The 20,314-nt window shown below is 46.2% G+C and overlaps 9 protein-coding genes across 9 annotated transcripts; 4 read left to right on the top strand and 5 right to left on the bottom strand.

Annotated features, from left to right (window-relative positions):
• Positions 1-58: 58 nt before the first annotated feature.
• BDV27DRAFT_110744 (uncharacterized protein) lies at positions 59-2,967 on the bottom strand. Its single transcript, XM_032064526.1, has 7 exons — positions 2,614-2,967; positions 2,374-2,539; positions 2,041-2,311; positions 1,802-1,989; positions 1,697-1,745; positions 539-1,650; positions 59-473 (listed from the first exon to the last, which is right to left on the bottom strand). The coding sequence occupies exons 1-7, from the start codon at positions 2,653-2,655 to the stop codon at positions 151-153; spliced, it is 2,151 nt and encodes a 716-aa protein (XP_031927916.1). The 5' UTR covers positions 2,656-2,967; the 3' UTR covers positions 59-150.
• A 312-nt stretch (positions 2,968-3,279) lies between these two features.
• Positions 3,280-5,264, bottom strand: BDV27DRAFT_144984 (putative amino acid transporter; the record flags this gene model as incomplete). Its single annotated transcript, XM_032070341.1, has 5 exons — positions 3,280-3,311; positions 3,381-3,739; positions 3,795-3,989; positions 4,109-4,284; positions 4,332-5,264. The coding sequence occupies 5 exons, from the start codon at positions 5,262-5,264 to the stop codon at positions 3,280-3,282; spliced, it is 1,695 nt and encodes a 564-aa protein (XP_031927915.1).
• Positions 5,265-5,837: 573 nt separating this feature from the next.
• Positions 5,838-7,497, top strand: BDV27DRAFT_157498 (uncharacterized protein; the record flags this gene model as incomplete). Its single annotated transcript, XM_032072514.1, has 3 exons — positions 5,838-6,113; positions 6,172-6,717; positions 6,778-7,497. 3 exons carry the CDS (start codon positions 5,838-5,840, stop codon positions 7,495-7,497), a joined length of 1,542 nt encoding a protein of 513 aa, XP_031927914.1.
• A 444-nt stretch (positions 7,498-7,941) lies between these two features.
• yphA (tyrosine phosphatase family protein) lies at positions 7,942-9,058 on the bottom strand. Its single transcript, XM_032064524.1, has 4 exons — positions 8,895-9,058; positions 8,642-8,810; positions 8,394-8,589; positions 7,942-8,334 (listed from the first exon to the last, which is right to left on the bottom strand). The coding sequence occupies exons 1-4, from the start codon at positions 8,962-8,964 to the stop codon at positions 8,095-8,097; spliced, it is 675 nt and encodes a 224-aa protein (XP_031927913.1). The 5' UTR covers positions 8,965-9,058; the 3' UTR covers positions 7,942-8,094.
• An 893-nt stretch (positions 9,059-9,951) lies between these two features.
• BDV27DRAFT_157496 (3'-5'-exodeoxyribonuclease) lies at positions 9,952-11,247 on the bottom strand (the record flags this gene model as incomplete). The annotated part of the gene is made up of 5 exons (XM_032072513.1): positions 9,952-10,003; positions 10,066-10,256; positions 10,321-10,811; positions 10,965-11,142; positions 11,212-11,247. 5 exons carry the CDS (start codon positions 11,245-11,247, stop codon positions 9,952-9,954), a joined length of 948 nt encoding a protein of 315 aa, XP_031927912.1.
• A 925-nt stretch (positions 11,248-12,172) lies between these two features.
• Positions 12,173-14,111, top strand: BDV27DRAFT_110677 (FMN-dependent alpha-hydroxy acid dehydrogenase). Its single transcript, XM_032064522.1, has 4 exons — positions 12,173-12,476; positions 12,538-13,043; positions 13,097-13,766; positions 13,828-14,111. Exons 1-4 carry the CDS (start codon positions 12,344-12,346, stop codon positions 14,004-14,006), a joined length of 1,488 nt encoding a protein of 495 aa, XP_031927911.1. The 5' UTR covers positions 12,173-12,343; the 3' UTR covers positions 14,007-14,111.
• BDV27DRAFT_110678 (uncharacterized protein) lies at positions 14,112-14,563 on the bottom strand. Its single transcript, XM_032064523.1, has one exon. The coding sequence runs from the start codon at positions 14,525-14,527 to the stop codon at positions 14,216-14,218; it is 312 nt and encodes a 103-aa protein (XP_031927910.1). The 5' UTR covers positions 14,528-14,563; the 3' UTR covers positions 14,112-14,215.
• A 1,315-nt stretch (positions 14,564-15,878) lies between these two features.
• Positions 15,879-16,611, top strand: BDV27DRAFT_110655 (uncharacterized protein). Its single transcript, XM_032064521.1, has one exon. It carries the CDS (start codon positions 15,987-15,989, stop codon positions 16,452-16,454), a length of 468 nt encoding a protein of 155 aa, XP_031927909.1. The 5' UTR covers positions 15,879-15,986; the 3' UTR covers positions 16,455-16,611.
• Positions 16,126-17,821, top strand: BDV27DRAFT_127904 (uncharacterized protein). Its single transcript, XM_032066868.1, has 3 exons — positions 16,126-16,990; positions 17,062-17,150; positions 17,225-17,821. Exons 1-3 carry the CDS (start codon positions 16,769-16,771, stop codon positions 17,673-17,675), a joined length of 762 nt encoding a protein of 253 aa, XP_031927908.1. The 5' UTR covers positions 16,126-16,768; the 3' UTR covers positions 17,676-17,821.
• The last annotated feature ends 2,493 nt before the right edge of the window (positions 17,822-20,314 follow it).

Here is a 20,314-nt window from a genome sequence, read left to right as displayed (position 1 = left end):
CTACCTTGAATAACAGGAGAATCGCGTACGTGGAGCCAACGAGTTAGACAGGAGGCAAAGTCTTTTTCAGAGAAGCAAGCCGACCTTGGGCTAAAGTATACTTACTCCAAGCAACTCAGATCGCTGGTCATTCCCCGAAAGATCTTCATCTCAACGGATGGGCTTGCTTTCCTCACGAGCCGCATGGATCGAAGCTTGAAGGCCACCCAAGGCTTGCCCACCCGATCGAGTTGCTGGGGTTTTATTCTCCTTTGGCGCGTGTATTGACTGCTGCAACTGATCTTCAGGTGCACCGGGTTTTCGGGCAGCCTTGTTTGCTGGCCCTGCATGTAGAAGTGTCTGTTGAGTATCGCCAAGAGGGTGGAGTGAATCTAGAGCAGGGTCCTCGAGCCCTCCAAACCCCGGGATTTTCAAACTTGGCAGCACTGTTCGTTTTCTCGGGATACTGAACTTGATTTGAGTGCTGCTTGACTCTAAAAGGCCGCAATCTCAGTAGCTGCTGCCATATATCAAGAATGAGGAAAGGAAGTTGCCATACCGCTCACTTGACGTCTACCAGGGAGTACGTGATCACCGAATATGTGAGTCTCCTTGGGCTGTACTGCAGCCTGAGGTTCATGCCGACCTGGTAGCAGGTGGTTGCCAATTATATGGCCTGGATGTACCGCGAATGACACGGATTTGGCTCGTGCTCGAGTGGGGGTGGGTGGCATATCGGGTCTACTTGGAACGAACGGGGCTGCCGTCACATTAAGGCGGCTTAGTAGACTAGGACTGTCTCGATTTTTTGAGACAGACAAAGCGCCCCCTCCATCAGTAGTGCTTTCAGCTGAAGGTCCTAAGGGTGCTAGAATTAGCGTAGGTATGCGCTGAAAACTCTGGAGTTTTGCCTCGAGCTCGGCTTTGCATTCCTCCAAGCTTTCACGATGCTTGTCCGAAAGTGAGGTTGACGCCATTAGCTTACAGAGCATTTCTATATCACGCTGGAATTTGTCACAAGGTCCATCTTCATCAGCTTGATTTATAGCCGAGCTTTTCCCGTCGAAGATTGTACTTTTTGAGGGATCCTCACATTCAAACCTCTGGAAAATAGGGGACGATGTGCTTCCAAGGGTATTTGTTAATCTCTGCATAAATTCTAGACCCTCCAGCTCTTGGAGTGAAGGGCTCATTATCAAGTTGTTATCGCTCACAGATGAGTCCTTGGTGAGTGGTGTACTGCTCAAATCAAGAAGAACTTCCGAGGAAATTCTATTGAGGACGGATTCCGAAACCGACTGATCCTTGCTTGCAGTTGTGGAGATACCGTTAGTAGATTCTGAATCTTGATTAGGAATATCACTGGTGATTTGATTAGCAGTGACTTGGGCAGTGCTCGGCTGGGGCGTTCGATTTTCTTGGGGTGCTATAGTCACTAATGCTGGCTCATCATGACTGGCCTCAGATTTAGTGTTTGGTAGAGGGGGGTTTTGTGTGGTGCTGGGTTGTGCCGTTCGGCTTTCGCAAGGTGAGACCGTTGCAGGAGTACTATGGAGATTAGATTCATTCTGGGCAGCAGCAGATGTGGCCTCTGAGACCCTCTGGAGCAATTTTCTGGCTTCTGCTAGAAAAGACTCAGGAGGGCTAAGAAGCTTTGGTAGGCCGTCCCTGCTGATTGATGTCAGAAAGAGGAAACTAAACCTAGCCTATGACTTACATTGGTCGTCTAGTTTTGACAACGGCTAGCATTTGACTCCTATTGTCATCTAATCGTGGACAATGGTTAGTTGCGTTGTGTATAACTGTGCGAGTAACTGCTTACTTCCTCTGTTCCCCCCAAACTGATACGGTGGCTTATTCTGAGCCTGTTTCTCGTAGCCTTTCCCGTAAGAATCACTGTTGTTTATTTCTAGAGCCGGGTCTAGTGAAGTCTTGCGGGCGCCAGAAGCTTGAATTACGCGACGCCCTGGCTTAGAAGCAGAAGCGCGATTGGAAGTGCTGGACGGGATTCTTCGCAGGATTAGCTTTATCCATCAAATGTATAATTTAATTGAATTATACCTGCCAGATACGACTCTCACATCGCCACGGCCTCTCGTGCCAGCTATGCCTCCACCTCGACCTCGCGATCTAGATCTAGAACCCCTAGTAGACGCCGAGAGTGAAGCTTCTGATAGCTGAGGGTAGCCGTCCGTCGTCTTTAAAGACCTGCCACTGTCATAGCTGCCAGATCCGTGCAAAGCGGCTCTCAGTTGAAGACGGTGACTTTGGCCATTTAGGAGCTCATCGAGACTCTCAACGTCCACGGTATCACCTATCTTTTTGAACACATCTTTCATTTTATTAGCAATAGTGATGCTAGGTGCCTGGGTGTGTGGCAATACGGTCACTTACTCTTCCATTCGGTGAGCTGTTGCCGATTCTGCTCAGCTAAACGCTGAGCCTCCGTCCCCGGCTGATTTGATAGCCGGGTGGCTTCGATATCTTCTAAAGGGGCCCTTTTTACCTTCCTGCTATCTGTGGTAGAGATGTGTTCCCGCCTGGCGGATCCCAGATCTTCCTGTTGTTGATAAATGAGATGAGTATGGATGATATGGCCACTGCACAAACACAGGGATTCAGAGAGAAACTTACCATCTGGAGCCGGCTTAGCCGCTCTGCCTTCTCGGAATCCATCTTTCATTGATCAGGTACTGACAACGCAAGCAAGAAAGTGATACAATATGTAAACAGATGTAGATACAGATACAGGATATGAAGAAAATTAGGGGCAATGGAATCCTCAGTGAATGAATTCAGGAAGAAGAGCTGAAAGGAAAAAGCAAGAAGTGAATGTATGCGATAGTAGACAGTGTTATCCCCGCTTGAAAAGGAAAGAGACATACAACAAAGAGCCCCACAAGCATGTATAGGTATACAAACAAGAGAAAGTGAGAGTGAGGAGTGAGATGGTGAAGAGGAACAGAGAAGGGTTGTTGTTGGGGGGACAGAGAAAAGTTGAATCCCATGTTTTGAGCTACTGACAAAGTTGGATGCAAACGCAGAGTGAAACGGGAAAGAGTGAAGTCCCGTGAAGCGAAACACATACAAACTGTTTGTTTTGGACAACATATTCTTTGTTACAACGCATATAGTTTGCTTTCCCTAGGACAAGTCCTGAACGTAAAAGCACACCGTATATGCTGAATGCTGAAAATTTCTATTTACACCAGCCCAAAGAAGGGTATGAGCAGAAAAGTATTATATTCTGGAGGGCAGACCTAGAATAAGCATGGGAAGATGGGCTTGGTAGTGGCCTGGCTAAGCACTGCAAGTACCTACACCACCCTCATCTATGATGGTAGTATTCCAGAATCAGTATCTCATTTCAAAAGGTCTTACTTTAGATTTTATCAACTTACTCCTGATCATTTTCGCAATTGCTTGCAGTAGACTAACACCCATGACGGTTATCCCAAAGACAATACACAAATATGCGGGTATCTTGGCCTTTCGAGAGGCATTGCTTAACTTGATATAGCACAGAGGAGGAAAGATGTATGCAAGAGCGGCGGCACTTGTTGCCCCGATGAGTTCGAATACCGCTCCAAGGTCACAGGTAATCAAAGCCATGGCCATAGCTGACACAACCAGTGCCGACGTGAAAATTATGTGCCGATTCATGTTGAAGGGCTCATCAGAAAAGTAATAAGTTGTCATGACTTCACGGCATACAAAAGCCTCCAATGGCAAAGTCGTGAGCATGTTCAAGCCAAGGCAACTTCTAAGGTCAGCTTGTCTGTAGATTTGCTAGGTTTATGTAGTGTTATACTTACAATCGTGCTATATTGACCATGATATTATCAGATGGGAAGTTATTGAGCACGTTTCCTTGAGTTTGGGAGCCAAAGAAAAGAAAGCCCGAAATGCCCATAGTCAGACACATCACGAGTGACACTCCGGTGGAGTAATGTGTCACCCTTGCAAAGCGATCCAAAGTTGGCTTCTTCAGAGAGCCATATATTAGGAGGCTGTTGTGGTCTTTGGTACAGTCAGTTTTTAAGCGGGATTCGACAGACTTATAATTACATACGGCAGACAAATGCTATGTACAATTAGTAAACCGAGGTTGATGCTCCAGACATTATACGCAGTTCGAGACCTACCGAAAGATATCACTCCAACAGCCTGGAAAAAGCCGGAGTTAACAAACAACAGGTTTTTCACCTCCCCCCGAGATTCCGAGGGGACGCGGAAACCCTGCGTTAGCACAGCGACCAGAATGACCACCATACTCAGTAACGCTAAAGTAGACGCTTTGGCCAGCTGTATGATCGTCAGGTTTAGTGATTGCAACTCTGAGAAGAACATACCTTGGCAATATCCCGATATAGAGACAATGGGTAAGAAATACCCAGAACAAGAAGGACTATTACTGCTCGTCTGTCGGTAAGAAGCCAGAGAAATGACATATCTCGGAGTGAAGGGAACAATGAGCTGAGTACGTGCGGTATGGTATCGCCAACAATGATACAGAATGCGATCATGCCGCCGAAAGCAAAGGCCCACTGAGCGATGGATATAGCAATTAGGCCGCTTTTCCCGAAGCAGTGCTGCATAGTTGCCTGGTATGAATCCGCGCCGCTCAATTTGGAGTTGATCACTATCAATCGAATGGTCCAGTCCACTGCGACTGTAAGTGCAACCAAGAGTATTATACCCATCAGCATTCCTGCCTGCCGCAGTGCATAAGGCTGCCCGATGATGCCAGCTCCTATGATACTGTTCGCCATATTCATAAAAGCCATTCGCATTCCACTTCTCGGCCTTGCATTCTCAAGGTGCTCTTCGGGGAAAAAGTCTTCGGATGTTGCAAGGGTGACACTCGGGGCTTCTATATCTGTCAGAAGAGGGATGGTCTGCCCTGTGGCACTCCTTCCTGACCGAGTATTGTCCCCGCGGGCGTAGTCTTCCTCCTCTAGCCAAGAGTCTTCCGAGTGTCGAGGATAGCCATTCGATCGATGCTCGTCTTCTGTGTCGTCGTCAAGGTCAAACCGAACGCGATTCATGGTGCGAGGAGTCCGACGTTGGCCTCCGGCCACCGGCTGAGCGAACGAGGATTGCCGCTGGTGCTGCGTTTCATCGGACAAGGTGGAAGGAGAGATCGGGGAATGGGGAGTTGTATCAAAAGGGGCTACAGCATCGCGCCCCTCACTGGGAGACCCTGGAAGTAAGGACTGAGACTCCAGCCTGTCAATTCCATTCTGGCCAACCAGGAGCAGGTCTTGAGCTTCATCTCTGGGCATTGCTGCTTGCGAGACTTCTTGTCATCATATATTCACATGGATGATGCTTTGGGACAGGTAATCATGCGAGCTTCACGTGAGATCCTTATCGATAAGCAACGTTACTTAGCGCCACTTATTTATAGCCACCATCCAATCAGCGTGATCTCCCAAGGGTCAATAGACCGTCAATAGACAATAGGACTAAGTTAGGATTATTCAATTATTTCCTGCGTCTACAAATTATATTGCTATTCCGCTCGAATTTGGTAGAAATAGTCTTACAGGGATAGGTAGTGTTTCCCTCCTACTACTAATTTTTTTTTTCTTGTATTCTTGTTTCCTGATGTTTTTCCTTGGGGAATATAACAAATTACCGGCATAACATTTATTAAGTGCCGTTGAAGTATAGTTCAAGCTAGTAGATCCCGCCAAACAGACTACGCAGACTTTATTTATACTATTTGCATTACTATCATGTCAAGTGTTTCCGCCTTAGGAACCCAGTACTCGTAGTAACCCGCACGCTTATACTTTCAGTAACGCCTGGCCGACGACGCGGGCAACAGACCACACCATAAGGGGGCGTCTAAAATGGCGTACACGGTCGACTTGGGGTCGGATACTTTCTATTCAACCAAACTTGATTTAGATCTTACCCTGCATACTTCAGTGGAGATACTTGGCCCAGCGGGTGCTACAGGACTGCGATCCGCTGAAAATCTCAATAACGCACTCTATTCTGGTACAATATGGGTAGACCAACTGCCTGAGCTCAGACTGAATATTCATGTCAGCACCGAATCGGACTTTAGCCGTTCATTGTCAGTCTTTACCTCTCAAATGGGGGACGCGCTATGCAACTCTCAGGTATTCCCAGAGAAAGGCTCGATGCGACGAGCGAATATTCGTCTAACAACCTACATAGTGCTGGTTGGAACTAGGTCTTGGGATTCTTTTCAAAAGTTGTGACCATTGGACCGAAAAGACCATTACGACTTTTTGTTTATCTTTCGGATTGCGCAGAAGGCCTACAGGGTCTGTAACAGCCGAAACATCAAAGCGACCAGCCCTGGTCAAGTCCCTCGCCAATGCAGTCCCTCCTTTATATACTCCAGCTTTCCATATATCTGCGCTTGATATCTCGATGATATATAGTCGCCGCTATCAACCCCTGCAATATATATCTCCATCTATAGCGCCTGGGAATAGCGGAGTCATGCCGCGCTTGGAAAGTCCTTATCGCGTCGACGAAGTTGTTGGATATTCTCAAGGTTCTTCTGCCCCTGCAAGTATTCTACTGGCCAACGACACCTGCCAAGTCTCGGAGTTCGTATCCTTGTTCAACATCGGATTCAGCACACTCGTGCGCGACAACCCACCCAGGATATACAAATATCCAATGCCGAAGAAGAGCAAGTTACGGTCTCTTTCTCGAATTGCTCCTTCAGTATTCAGTCTTAGATACCGCGAAGTGAGCAACTGAAGATCTCCAAGTACTCACCCATATAGATCTGACTCAATACATTGGTAGGCCATGAATGAACGATCGCAACTGATACCCCTGATTGCCAAATCCATGTGTTCTATCTTAAAGTCTACACGAAATAAATCACTACAAGACAAAGCTGCTGCCCTTGAGGTATCACAACGCCATCGGCTTGAGGGCTTATCTACCGTGCCTGATGTAATGGACCTGAAAACCATAATAATGACGTCCCTTTGGTGCATCGCCCAGAAGAGACTCTATAAGCCCGAAGCTTCGCAAAAGCTAAGCCCATTCTGGCCTACGCCTAGGCCCTGCAACGTGTCTCCACTTCAGGGAGACAACGCAACCAAAGAATACATCGAGGAGAACATCCAATTCCACGACGACTGGGACATCGACGAAACAGAAACATCAGACTTCTATCTAGGCACCAATGGAGATATCGAATCATACAGACCAGATGAAATAAGCAGTTTGTTGTCGCATGGAGAGAATACATCGGTTTACTCTGATATAGTGGAAAGTCAGAATAGCCAATTTGATTGCTTGGAGTATAGCCATACAACTCCAAATTCCTCCTGGGAAACCGATCGCGGCAGGCAATGTGTATCAGCCGGAACCTCATTATACGTAGATCCGCCAAGCGATGAAATGCTTGCGTGGGATCAATTCGATGGCTACGTATCATCATGTATATCCTCTGTCATTGAAGTAGAGGGACCTTATGGTATAGAGAGTGATGATATGTTGTGCAACCAGTTGTGAAGATATCCTAGCTTTGATCTGATAGTATAATGTTTATCTTATTATACGGAGAGTCTACGCGAGCTACTATAGGCTGTAGAAGAGAGCCAAAGATAGAAGTTAAAGAGACAAGGAAGCAAAGTAGTGAGTATTTACAAATATGTGCTATTTATATACTAGAAGGGAAAAAGTAAGAAAGCAATCAGCGACCCGAAAACCGTTAGCTGATGATCCACATGTCAGCAACCTGTGTATACGGTGGACATGTCCACTTCATGTAGTACGCATGGCACTTCCTAGCTCAAACATCTAATGGTCATGGTGAAACACACGTAGCATTAGAAAGCAATAAAAAATGCCATGGATGTGCGAAAAAAACAAGTCCAGCATAGAAAAATGAATGGCAGGGGGTTGACCGACAAGTATCAAGTGGGTGGGACATCAGATATAGCAAATATAAAGCAATTGCTCTATTAAGGCACAATAACCCTCAAAACTTGCGCTCTTTAATCCATGTAAATGCATTGATCTTTGTAAAAATCCCGTAAATCTCTTTCTCGAGGTAGCAAGTTGTCGTGAGTCGTGATGGTTAACTGGTTCGGGCAACTGAGATGCCCGTCAAAATGTGGAACGCAGCGCATGGGGCTCTGGATTTCTGTGGTTACCTGTGGGTTTCCACATTTTGACACCAGAATCCTTGGCCACCTGGTTGAGTTTGGTTGCGTCGAACGCTTCGATAAACCTTTCGTCCAGAGCTCTAGATTTTGGCCAGGAGTAACTTAAATATTCGTCAAGAACATCGCGCAAATTCCAACCTTGAACCTTTCGGAAGCAGGCCACTACGCAGCCAGTGCGATGCTATAAATGATCAATAATGCAGATACATAACGCAGAAAAAAAAACCAACCTCCACATACCTTTCCCTTGTTGCAATGAATAAGAATCGGATGATTGGCCTTGTTGAGGAGAATTTCAAGGATACCATTGATTACATGATCAGGGGTCTTCTCTTCGGGATCCTTGTTTGCTTGGACGATAACGCGAAAGTGCGCGATCCCATTCTCGCGAAGAAAACTCATATGACTCACACCGTACGGTTCTTCGACGAGAGTGCTACGTAGCATGTTAACACATAGCCCACGCGACGTATGAAAATGCCACTGACATTATAGTCTTTAGACCCAGGTTCTCGAGCGCGGGAAGATTCCAAGGGCTGGGAAACGCGCTGCGATAGATTCCTTCCACAACCTCCCCAAAGTTCGGGGGTAACTCAGAGTACATTGACTCGGATTCTGCCAATGAAGCTTTAAGATGTGCTCTTTCTGTCACAAAACCTGACGTACGTCAGCTTGAAAGCAATACAGAAAGTGGATATCGATAGAGAACCCTCGTAGTTGAATCAGTAGGAAAATGCTCACCATTTTGACCGATAACAGAACTGCTGGAGGTTTTCTGCGCCAAGGGGATAACCATGGCCATGTTAGCCATGTTTATAGAATAACACGGCAGGTCGCTGTAAGCCCCGAGGGCCTTCGAATATAGAAGGGCCGATGTCCCCGGGCGGAGGAACCAGCACGCAAGGACAGTAAACAAGACCCTCTAGTGTTCCGACCGATTTTGAACAGAGGAAAGGCCTATTCTCAGCTTAGAAGGTGCTGAGAAGTCGTCCAGCTAAAAATGACGGGGTGGTCTATAAAACTTGAGAGAGACTTGAAGAAGTCTGTCTCGAGAGTTTCAGACAGACGAAAATTTTTGAGAGACAAACATTTTGACGAGTTTATAGTCGAAAGAGCTGTTAGGCTAGAACGAGCAAGGAACAAGGGAGTTTTTGAGAGAGCAATGCAACAGTCTAGGGGAGTGGAGAAAGAAACAAGACTGTTGCACTTTTGCAGCTTCGGGGCGGTGAGCTGATGGAAAAAAGAAGGAGCAGAAAAGTTGCTCTTGTAGACCTTTGCCGTCAGAGTTCACTACCAGGAAGCAACCGGCTTTTAAAAAAGGAACAAAAGAACTCCAGGTCTGCAAGAAAATAATACTGGGGGACTGATTTATTGATGGACAAAGCGGTATGACTATCCACTTCCGTGACGGGAAGCTTTAAGAACAAAGGGCGGCCGCAGGGTCTCTTGTGGTACTCCTAATTCCGAGGCAACGCCGTGAATTAGAGTGGTCATTAGTCTAAGTTTTTGTCCTTTTTCTTTTTCGCTTGTTTCGTGCTCAATAGGCGGCTCCAGGTCCAAATGCAGCCCTGAAAGCCCTCTTGAACCATGGTTGGGACCTTGTGTCTTTTCGGGGAGATCCGGGGATCCGTAAAGTAACGACAAATTCCAGACTCATCTATCTATGATCATCACAGCAAAGCAAGAATGGTTAGACTCTGGCAAGGGGATTCCGAAGTCCGGGTCTATCAAGCTATCAAGAAAAGTTCAAAAGTCAAGTTTGAGTAGAGCACTGTTTTTGGAAAAGATAAGGATCGTGCTACGATATTCCTTCTCCAAGCCCAAACATCCTAACTGAATTGTTCCAGGCACTAGAATGCGCAGGATTAGCAATCTATGGATGGGAGGCTATTCAATCCGGGGGAATACTCACGCTTCGCAAACTTCCTCAACAGTGATGCCCTTAACCATGGCAATGACGTGAGCGACATGGGCAATAGCAATAGGCTCGTTGCGACCCTTAACCATACAACCCTTTTGCCATTTCTCCTTTTTGACAGCCTTTGGTAGCGTCGGTGCACCTTCTAGGTATTTGGAGGATGCGTGAGACGGGCGGATTTCGCACTAGAAGAAAGCCCTGTCAACAATGAAGTCCAGACAAATGGTCGGAAACAAGTTGTTTGCTTACCCACGGGCCATCCGTTTCGATTTGAAGCCGTTCCAGAGGTATAGCTTTCACCACCTCCAGGTTCTCTTCCGTCTTTAAACTGCAACCGTTGACGCCAACGTCTAAACCAAGGGCCACCATACGTTGCATCTCCTCCATAGTACCCGTAAAACTGTGAACGAGACCCTTCTTGGGAAGCTTCTCGAGCCTGGGTGCCAGTAACCGCTCAAAGTCATCGCTAGCAGCTCGGGAATGGAGGAAGAGAGGGAGTTGTATCTCTACCGCGAGATCCAGCTGGGCTTCGAAATATTTCAATTGAGGTTCTTTTGCGCTCAGGAACAATCTATCATAATCGAGACCTACTTCACCGAACGCAACTGCGTATCCAGATTTTTTTGATTCAAGTGCAAGGGATCTCAGTTCGTCAAGCATTTTCGACGGACCGCCCGGAAATTCATCGAAGAGCTTCGCCTGACAGGGATGAACACCAACTGTGGCATAGCAAAATCCAGCTGTTCACGGGCTTGTCAGTTAGGGCCAAAAATTATTAGACTAGATGGGTTGCACAAGTTGGTGTAGAATATAAAGGGGAAAAAAAAAAGAAAAAAGGGAAAAGAAAACCTAAGGGAAGGAGAGAAAAGGGTATAGAAAGCAGTATTACTTACGATAACTCTGGGAAATTTCGATAGCACGCCGGGACTCTTCTACATCAGAACCCGTAACCATGAACTTTTCACAGCCTACTTCGCGAGCACGCTGGATGATGTCGTCCAAATCACTGTCATGGACCTGCCTTCCGTGGTACTCTCCCCTGAAAACAGGATCACTAAAATTGATCCCAATCTGGTTACACAAAGGTTTCCTCTTATCAGCACTTGAGACGTTGGTATAAGAAAGAGTAAGAAAACTCACGTCGACATATCTTAGGGGTTTACTGGTGTCACCCATCTTGGCTGCAGCTAAATATTTGGTTGACCCTGTAGAGAATGCTTTTCTGCTGAGAATAAAACAGCGAGAAAGTTGTGACACAAAAGGTTTACTGCAAGGTACTGTGTGTCAAGTGAGTTATAGGTACAGAAACCGACAATCTACTCAGCCTTGGCTGGGGCAGAACACTCGTAGATATTGGGCAGTGTTGAACATACCTGCACTATGCCGCTGGCAAGAACGAGGCAAGGAAAAAGCGGTGCAGGTTCCTTTGGATCTTACACAAATTGAGAAGGGTGTATTACTTTTCCCAAGTATCCTGGAAACGTTTTCTACGCCAAAAGCCACACGCATCTGAAAACAACGATACTCTTTTCCTGTTGCCCTCACAGCTTCTTTATTGAAATGGTCCCCGTTCCTATCATATCCGCGAGACAATTTCGGCGTTGGACCTCTTGGCAACAGCCCACCATCAGCCACATATGTGCTGCGCCTCCGTGGCTAGTGAGTATGCTGAGTCATTTGATCTTAGTGATGCGGAGAAGTGTCCGAATAATCAGAGACTGATCTCGGTGCTCCTCCGATTCTCTCGTTAATTCATTGTTCCTCATTGGATTCTGTTACCTTTCTGGTTACTACAGGGAACATCCATGGATATACCAACTCATTGCGACATGTTGTCTCCATAGGAGACTGACAGCGCATAATTCTATGCCATTTGTATGTACTGTACATGCTTAGGCTACAAGGGACTTTGTCTGCGCCAGTATACATACGGAAGCTGTATTCTGTGCTGAGAAGGTCGGGCTCTTCTAACCCGGGCGTTCGGGACGATGGCCGCTGTGGAGCCTTTCAATTGTTACGTTCTCCGCATTTCTGCGATAGTTCTGCGGAGGTACCCTGTTACCGCTGATTCTACACCATCGATAACAACGCATTCTATTTTTTACTCCGGCGCTTCCCCGTTTTATTGAGGCTCAGGCTGTATAAGTATAATACTTATATGCAAACATTGCGCAAAATGCGACTTCTGCCATCTGATCATTAAATCGTCCTCTTTTCTGACATTGTAAACGATCGTCAGCATTCATAGTTCAACCCACACATTCTTTCTAAAATGGCAGACAAGGCACTTCTGTCTGTTCGGCAAATCTCAGAGCACAATGCAGTGCAGAATTGTTGGATTGTTGTCGACAAACAAGTGTGGGATGTGACAGAATTCTTGGAAGAACATCCTGGAGGATCTTCGAGTGAGACATACTTCCATACTTAAACGCTACAGATATTAACACGGTCGCCTAAATTATGCAGTCATCCTGAAATACGCAGGTCGTGATGCCACCAAGGCTTATTCGGAAGTTCATGCTCCAAGCGTTTTGGCAGCGAACTTGCCCCAAGACAAGCATATGGGTGTGCTGGATGAGTCCACGATCGATGACGAATGGGTCAAGCAACCACCTACTGAGAATCCCAAAGTTGTCCATGATCATGAGAAGCCGCCATTGCATACCTTAATCAATTCGCACGATTTTGAGCTCGTGGCGTCAAAGACTGCCAGTAAGAAGACATGGGCGTTTTACTCCAGTGCCGCAACAGATCTTATCACCCGGGACGCCAATAAGTCTTGCTTCGACCGAATCTGGTTCCGGCCACGGGTGCTGAAGGATGTCCGATCTGTAGATACGAAGACTAAAATTCTTGGGGTCGACAGCAGTTTGCCATTATTTGTGAGTCCTGCAGCTATGGCGAAGCTCATTCATCCCGATGGCGAGTGCGCTATTGCTAGAGCTTGTGGGAACAAAGGAATTATGCAAGGAGTGAGCTCGTAAAACTCCCCTATGTGTTATTCTTCGTCTAACGAGCCTATCAGATCTCCAATAACTCCTCGTACACAATGGAAGAGCTTAGAGACACCGCACCTTCGGCGAGCTTCTTTTTCCAATTATATGTCAACCGAGATCGTGAAAAGTCAGCTGCGCTCCTTCGTCAATGCTCGGCAAATCCTAACGTGAAGGCCATCTTCGTGACGGTTGATGCGGCTTGGCCGGGTAAAAGAGAAGCAGACGAACGTGTCAAGGCCGATGAAGGCTTATCCGTACCAATGGCTCCATCCAAAGCGAAGAATGACAACAAAGGAGGTGGGCTGGGACGTGTGATGGCCGGTTTCATCGACCCTGGACTGACTTGGGAAGACTTGGTGTGGGTACGGCAGCATACACACCTTCCTGTTTGTCTAAAAGGCGTGATGTCTGCAGACGATGCCATGTTGGCTATGGAAGCCGGCCTCGACGGCATTTTACTTAGCAACCATGGAGGGCGGAACCTTGACACTAGCCCTCCATCGATCATTACGCTTCTTGAATTACAGAAGCGCTGTCCTGAAATCTTTGACAAGATGGAGATTTACGTGGATAGTGGGATTAGACGCGGGACCGACATCTTGAAGGCTATTTGTTTGGGCGCAACTGCAGTGGGCATGGGGCGTAGTATGCTATTCGCTACTAACTATGGTCAGGAGGGTGTTGAGCACTTGATAGAGAGTAAGTGATGAGTCTCGTCCCCTTTACACTTTGCCTCTAGTCATCGCTTACCATACCTTAGTCATTAAGGACGAGTTAGAAACAGCTATGCGCAACAACGGGATTACCACACTAGACGAAGCCGGCCCACATCTAGTCCACACAGCTGACATTGACCATCTGGTTCCCGAATCCCGCCAGCACCCATATGCACGAAAAGTTGCCAAAGGGCGACGTTCATTGCACCCCTCCAAGCTCTGAACAGCTGTGGAATACTCACAGAGCTGTATATACCCACTAAAAAACTATGAAAAGCTTATCTTCGAATGTTTCGATCAGCGCGGGCATATGATTGTTGGATTAGAATTTAATACGTTCATGTATTGGTCTCCTGCTGGCCTATGATATTCTTACTCGATCGCAGCCTGTAGGTTTGATAAGATGCAGATATACCCAAAGCGGCCCGTGTGTTAAGATAGCGTAGATAAGTGGCTATCAAGATCGTTAAAGTGTTTCAATAATTCAGTGGTGACATATCGAAAGGATGCGTGGGATGCGAAATACGGCACGTGGTAATAATTTACGCCATACATGTGCTTTACCTGGTTGAGCCTCCAGTCAGGGGCATTAAAGGCACAAGAAATAATGTGAGAGTAGCCGACCTGGTAGGAGGATGAGATACCCGTTATCGTGTTTATGTTGACCACATCACCGAAGACTGAAAGTGGAAGGTTACATACATAGTACAGGAAGGTGACTGGGATGTGTATCATCATCATCATTTGATAAGGTGAGGACCAGAGTCGGGGAAATTAAATAAGAAAAAAACGAAAAAAAAAAAAAAAGAAAAGAAAAGAGAGTTAGACTTAAAATCAATTACTTCATTCAATTAACATATTACGGGGCATTGAATTTCTTGTTCTCGTGACTCTCCCCCAATGGGATGGCATGCAAAACAGGGGTCGATCATTCCCTATACTACAGTGCATCTTGAATCCCAGCCCCTAAAATACTGCGTAAGTTTAATCCTACTGCCTACAATACTGCGAATTACTGCGTACCTTCGATCCTGCCCCGATGTTTCCACCCGTTTTCTCGTCAACGCGGTATCTTCAATCCCAGTCTATGCTTTACACAGTACCTTTGGTCATGTCCCCATAATAATCGTGTCGTTTTAGACTAATTCTGGAATAAAAATGCCTCCCGGAAAATGGGGCCAACTCCGATCGACAACAAGGTCGCTTGGATCCCCACTTCACCGCCTCTCGCCAGAGTCTCAAACTCTCAACAGTTGAGAGAAATAATGCGGGATCAGAAATTAAGATGGACTATTGTGAATCATGCGGACGCCGGGATTCATTTACTCTTCCTGTAAAGGGTAAGAATCCTCCCAACTCGGTAATATTATGGAAGCTTCGTCATTGATCCGTCCGCTTATCATCCGGGAAACAATAATACTAATCGTAATTTATGTACTCCGTATGGACGGTACTGACTTCCCCGCGGTATTTGTCCTCACGAATCAATTGCGTCACTGACTCTACTCCGTACTCATTGGAAGGCGAGACGACCTAGGATGCAAAACATACTGCATACTACATGAGATAGGTAGCAATAGAGAACATCCAATCTTGTGCCGACCTATTGTAGGGCTGCTATTACTAGTATTACCACACCACTTTCGTTCGTCCGCGTACGCTTTCTCTGTGTCATATTTTTGGTTGAGGACTCTCCCTCGTCGTCGACTCATGAGTTCACCACTACTTGTAGCACCACCTGGCGTGCCTCGCGAGGGCAAGGCAACAAGTTTAGTAGTAGTCTTTCCAGTCCCACGGCTGGAAGATCGCAACAACTAGTACCTACTACCTGGTGGAGTTATGGTGGTGGTGACATGGAATTTCTCTGTTTCGTAAGAAGAGAGGAAGTGATTGGATTGGTTCTATACACCACGCTAGACCCCTCTGATGTGTTCTAAAGTCAGTTAGAAATCAATTTAATAATTCAAAATAGATGATTGAAAAGCACGAGGGAAGAGAGGGGAAACTCAGGGCACACCGGTGTATCAAGCTTCGATGCACCAAGGGTTGGCCAATGTCTAATGGCCACAGGTTCCGGGACGGGCAAGCGTTTTCGTGATCATCAACTGACCATTCCCCCCGGTGTAGCGAGTCGTAGTCAGAGAAATTCCTGGATTGCCTGATCGATTGGCTGTTTTACCACCCGTAGCGCCGGGGAATATGCATGCTTGTACATCCGGTCCTTGAGCTCCACGGATGCGTTGAGTGTACCCCATACTTTGATATTTTTGACTCTTATCCTGCTGAAGACCTGATATGTAATGTATGGAGCCAACCATCATTACGTTTTCTCTTTTTTTCTTTTTTAATTTTCGCATTTTACCCCACCTCTACCCTCCTTTTGATTTATTTAATTTATTTAATTTTTTATTTTTATTTTTATTTTATTTTTTTTATTATGATGCAGTTGTTTAAGCGAGAAGATCAGAACACTATTGGAGAAATAAGAAAAATAGTCCGTTGTGTTTCGTTAATTACATCAATACATACCCAGTTTTTGTCCGCCCAGACGACACCATCGATCGATCCATTTAGTCGGGGAATTTGGTGGGTTACTACTATTAGCAATCCGTCGACTTGGCCAGACCGCCCCAGTCCAGTCTGCGTCCACCGGAAGGGTGAAAGTGGATAGCTCACTCTTTCCCCCCCCAACGGTTCCTGCAAACATTCAGAAGTACAAGTACTGAGCTCTCCTCGACTGCATTCCTTTCCTTCCTTCCCTCCAGTTCCTGCACATCTACTCAATACATTTGGGTTCCTCCTTTTTCGTTGTCCTTATTGTGGCGTATATTACCTACGTTATACCCTTTCATACTCTATAATTTACTCTATCTACTCTAATAGCATCTATATATCCATATCCCTTCCGCGAATCACAGCTTTAAGACCCCATACCTTCTTCTTTTCTTGAACATAACATCCATCAACTGCGCTACTATTTTTGCAATGGCAGCTCCTCGCTCTACTTCTTTGCGCGCCCTTCGCGTGCTCTCTCAGCAGCATACTGCTACACCCTGTGTCCGCCGGAGCCTGCACATCACTGGTGTCAATTCTGCACAGCCTGTCAACGTTCCGGACCGTACGTCTTTGTACGCTACTCGCAGCTTGGCAGACCTTCAGAGGGAGTGCCACAAGAGGAAATTGGGAGCCAGCGGCAACCAGAGTGAGGTATGTATCACTCTAAAGTTTCGAACATAGCTTCCCTTTGTACCTGACCTAACCGCCTTACCCCCATACAGCTCGTTGAGCGCCTTGCCAACCATGACTTCCTTCAATCCCGTGCTTTCAGCATTGCCATGAGAAGAATCAATGGCAGCTCTGCCGCAGAGTAAGTGCTTAACCTCGAGCTGCTCTCTTACCTCGGTACAGAAGGCTCAACGCTGACATCACTCCCCACCCTAGTCGATCTGTTTCCACCCGCCAATTCAACACATCTCGTGCCTTGAAGGCTGTCAATGACTCATCCACTGTGGATTTTGCATACCTGCCGTCCATGGACGAGGTTGATGCCCCTGCTCGCCCCGCCGATACTCGCATTCCGATCCTTTCCGATGTCTACACCAACTACAACTCGAGCCAGCCCTCGAACCCACCCATGAAGCCCCAGGTACACACTATTTCCGGGGGTGGGGCCGATGTCGCAGTCAGCCCCATGGCTGAAGTTGTTGACAACAACTCGGTGGATATCGACCCATTCTCGCTAACCGAAACGGTTGGCAAATCCCGCTTCGGCGAAGAGCTCATAAAGTCCCAGAACGGCTCCAAGGAACCCGGTGTTGTAAGAGAGTTGTGGACCGGATTTTTGGAAGACATTTTAGGACCCAAACAGCAGAGTTACCAGAAGCAGCACTGATTTGACTAGCGTTGTTTGTCTTGTTCTACTTTAGCGATGATTGATTTCCACTGAAGGTGGTCTTTCTATTTCCTGATACTTATTCTATCATCATGATGCTCAATGATGCTATCTATTCACAATTTGATGAACATAAAGTGGTTCAATGTCTCAAGGTATCCATTGTAAAGCTATCGTAGTGAGCACTATCTCCTGATCGCAACCAGAGAACTCCAGACTCAAGAATAGGAAAAGAATCACACCACCTCAAAACTCATGGATTGACGTCGATCATCCACTAGGCAACCAGCCAATCAGCCACTCCGTACCCCCGAGTCTAAAGGGACAGAATAACCCTAATAACCTAGGTAAGCACAAGGCATGCTTCTTCGGCATTCGGGAAAGATTCAAAAACCATTGATTATGATTATTGATTACGATGATCGGAAACATGGGGTATTACTCAATGGGGGGATAAACAATTAAGGTTCTCCGATCTCTTCCGATGTCTGAAGAGTCCTTATCCAAGATCTCCATAAATCACATGCGGCATGTGAACCGGGGATTTATGGTCCAATCTGAAACTCGGGTCCACGATCCCATATTGTATTCTTGCCAGTGATTTCATATTAAATACATGTTTTCGATTGTGTAAATACCAAAGGTGGTATTGTAGACAAATGAATTAAGGTCATGGTTTACAGTGAGTCAAAAGTACCGTAGATCCTTTTCTACTGGTTCAATCAGATTAGATTCGGAAATGAGTCAGAGTTAGACTAATGGATTTATGACGGTAATACTTACGTATAACATTCATGTGCCTTGATGTATACTTATTTTACAGATTCGGTAGTCAATGGGGCTTGCTATGTTGTAAGTATGTAGTATAGTTACGTGAAATGAAAAGTTATCCCGGTATTACGGCAGCACGCCTTCTCCTGGCTTAACATACAGTACGGATATGCGCTCCTGTTTGAAGCGTGGGAGTTATAGTCCGATTCCGTATCTACTTGTGGTATCTAGGAGGGGCTTGTGCTCATTCATCGGGGTCATTGTCGACTAGTCGACGACAATAATAAGCTCATAGGGGAACAATGGCATGCTCCCAGGCTGTGGATTCTACCGTTCCTATGCCCTAATCCATGAATCAACATCTTAACTTCTGGATAGAGCCCGGTGATTGGTCCACATATTCTGTAGATTTCTGATGCCCGAGAGCATAATAGAACTGGGTTTCAGTCCTTGAACGTCACTGTGGAACTTCTCTGTATTCTTAAACTATCGGAGAATTTGATAATCCTAGAAGTGATCCATATGCTTGGGTTACTTCAGCACCCGCGAATTTGAGATGGTGACTCCGCCATGTATCTGCTTGCCACCTGCACATCCAGATACGGTCTGTATCGTCTTTTGACCTTTTACAAGTGGCGAGCATTCAACGCAAACGCAAGGAGAGAAGGGGCCCCCAATACAGCCCAAAGCTTATGATATCAATTTTTACAGACTCAGAAATGAGCTTGAGGCTCCAATTCACTGGTATCTTCGACAGATACGAAAAAGAGGACGAAAAGATTAAGCTAAATTATTCTACAACAAGCTAGAACATTATATTCCTGCTATTATTACCGTGGTATCTCACATTCATGACGTTGTTGCTTACTACACACCATCTAAAGTCGTACATCTTCGCCTAAGACCAACCATGGCCAGTGTCCAGGCATCCCTTCAACAACAGTGACGGAAGAGGAACGCGTCCTCCTTCCCGGGAACGAGTTTGAAGGAACAACTCTCTATTGGCCTTGAGAGGAAATTGGATTTTCGCGATGCGTTGCAAGTTCAGGTTGTGCTCTGTTCCTCATTGGTCTAGTTGAGATGAAGCCATGCTGATGTGGAACGGTTACTATGTATCGAGCACATGGCTATCCATGGATGAATACTTTGCTTATACAATGATTGCATATCTACCATGACGGAAAGAAGGTGCAACTAGTAAGTAGAGCATAGCATCAGCCTGTCAGCCTACCGTCACGAAGAATTACTAGGATCTTGGCAGCTAGCAATATGCTAGTTTGACCAACATCGTGAATGGTCGACACCAGAAAACATATATGTTTCAAAATTGCTCGGAATCTCAGAAGAATACCGAATATATACCCTTTATCAACTATTGCCCTACGAGACCTATTCGTCAAAAAAAACAAATGCGCAGACAGCCGCCGAACAGTTGACATCTCTCAAGTTATCCCCAGCTGTCCAAGGAGACATTGGCAATTTATGAACCCTGTTACTGCTCTGCGCATGTAAATTTCCCGAGTATCATGAAAAACTCGTTGATTTTCTCATCCTCTGTTACAAACTCCCAGATGTCAAAGGGAACAAGAAAAACCACTGGCTCTATATAACATGCAATCCCGGAGAGACTTACCAACATTCTGCTGGACTTTCCGTGCCGACTGAATCTAAATACACCGCACGGTGAAGCTTTTGGCCAGTTGACCCCGAGCGCCGACAAATTGCAGATCTTGTGTCTACTGAATCCGAACAAATTTGTCGCTGTGTCGGTGCCAACTGAAGAGCCTAACTTTGAAGATCTGGTTTGGTATGCACCTAGACAATAGCGGCAGATGCGGAGCTGATTATGAGGCTTAAAATGGATATAT

Source organism: Aspergillus caelatus (assembly GCF_009193585.1).
Source record: "Aspergillus caelatus strain CBS 763.97 unplaced genomic scaffold BDV27scaffold_81, whole genome shotgun sequence".
In the NCBI taxonomy this organism is placed as follows: domain Eukaryota; kingdom Fungi; phylum Ascomycota; class Eurotiomycetes; order Eurotiales; family Aspergillaceae; genus Aspergillus; species Aspergillus caelatus.
This window is presented reverse-complemented; position numbering and strand designations above follow the sequence as displayed.